Source organism: Seriola lalandi, unplaced genomic scaffold, assembly GCF_002814215.2.
Source record: "Seriola lalandi dorsalis isolate HSWRI2012SDOR001 ecotype SW California unplaced genomic scaffold, Sedor1 jcf7180002003438, whole genome shotgun sequence".
Classification (NCBI taxonomy): domain Eukaryota; kingdom Metazoa; phylum Chordata; class Actinopteri; order Carangiformes; family Carangidae; genus Seriola; species Seriola lalandi.
The window spans coordinates 1-1,783 of NW_019474094.1; the positions used below are offsets into that span (position 1 = coordinate 1).

General features: G+C 51.4%; 1 protein-coding gene across 1 annotated transcript; it reads left to right on the plus strand.

Moving 5' to 3' along the window:
- Positions 1-380: 380 nt before the first annotated feature.
- LOC111667325 (D(1B) dopamine receptor-like) lies at positions 381-1,780 on the plus strand (the record flags this gene model as incomplete). Its single annotated transcript, XM_023422999.1, has 1 exon — positions 381-1,780. A coding segment is annotated over exon 1 (1,089 nt), but the record flags the coding sequence as incomplete, so codon positions are not given.
- Between the last annotated feature and the right edge of the window lie 3 nt (positions 1,781-1,783).

The window sequence follows — 1,783 nt, forward strand, 5'->3', positions numbered from 1 at the left end:
CTATATGTGAACTGGCTGGTTGTGTCTGCAACCTGAATACAATACATTAATTATATTTTAAATACAGGAGGTGGCTGTTGATAAATGTTTTTCATATAGTCCACATACAATTTAATCCTGCACATCATATTGTCACTGCAGTATTGTGTGATGCGCACCAGAGGATAGACAATCCACAATTGGAAGAAAGCTCTGAATTGGAGTTTTTAATTACGCTATTTGGAGTTTCCACCAACAAAAAAATCTTCAAAAATGTTCAGGGCTTCCTCACACCCCTATCCTCCAACAGTGCACTGTTGTGCGTAACACAACGCACAAAGGAAGCGTGAGGGAGTATGCGCCCAGCCCTGGGTAGGTTAGTGCGTGTTATGCTGTAGGGACTCCCTCCTCACCCACACCGCGCTCAGGATATCTTGGACTGAGAGATTCACAGACGTTGCCAGGTCAGACTACCGGACCGGCCAGGCTGCAACATGCGCTCGCCACTGCCTGCTGCGTTTCAGCCCCTCAGCGCACCTGGTACATCGCTCGGCTCTGTTTTAAAGCGCTCGCTTCTCTCCTCCCGTCTGTTTTGCACTTCACATCAGGCTGGGTACCGAGCGGGTCAATGGGGACTATGCAGTGAGTGGCTGATAACTGCGCCCGTCCCCGCGCACGGAGCAATGGACTGCAGTTTTACTTGAACAGCCACATGGAGAACCCAGCCAAGTATCTCTCATCGGTGCAGGGGATTGACTCTGTGCCGGCACCCCTTGGAGAGATCATGTGGAACAGCACCGAAACAGAGGCAACAAGCGGCGGGAGGAAGGATATGGTGGTGCGCACAGTGACGGGCTGTCTGCTGTCCCTGCTCATCCTATGGACCCTCCTGGGGAACATCCTAGTTTGCTCCGCGGTGCTGCGCTTTCGGCACCTGCGGACCAAAGTCACCAACATTTTCATCGTCTCCCTAGCTTTATCGGATTTATTCGTGGCCATCTTGGTGATGCCATGGAAAGCTGTAGCAGAGGTGGCGGGGTATTGGCCGTTTGGCACTTTCTGTAACGTCTGGGTCGCTTTTGACATTATGTGCTCCACTGCATCCATTCTCAACCTCTGCATCATCAGCGTGGATAGATATTGGGCCATCTCGAGCCCCTTCCGCTACGAGAGGAAAATGACCCAGCGAGTTGCCTTTGTTATGATAAGCATCACTTGGACGTTGTCTGTGCTCATTTCATTCATACCGGTCCAGCTAAACTGGCACAAAGCCAGCGGAGATGACATTGCTGGGGCGCACAACTCTTCCGCAAGTCGACAGATGGAGGAAAACTGCGACTCCAGCCTGAGCAGAGAGTATGCTATATCCTCCTCTTTGATAAGTTTCTATATACCCGTGGCAATTATGATTGTGACTTACACCCGCATATACCGGATTGCACAAATACAAATTAGAAGAATCGCCTCCCTGGAGAGAGCGGCAGAGCACGCGCAAAGCTGCAGGACCAACAGAATAGAGTGCCAACACCACAACACCTTGAAAACGTCGATCAAACGGGAAACCAAAGTGTTCAAAACTCTGTCGGTGATAATGGGTGTCTTTGTGTGTTGCTGGTTACCTTTCTTCATCCTAAACTGCATGGTCCCGTTCTGCGACAGGCCCGCCACAGACCGGGACGCGGGTCTACCGTGCGTCAGCGAGACGACGTTCGACGTCTTCGTGTGGTTCGGCTGGACCAACTCCTCCCTAAACCCCATTATTTACGCCTTCAACGCCGAGTTCAGGAAGGCCTTCGCCAGCCTC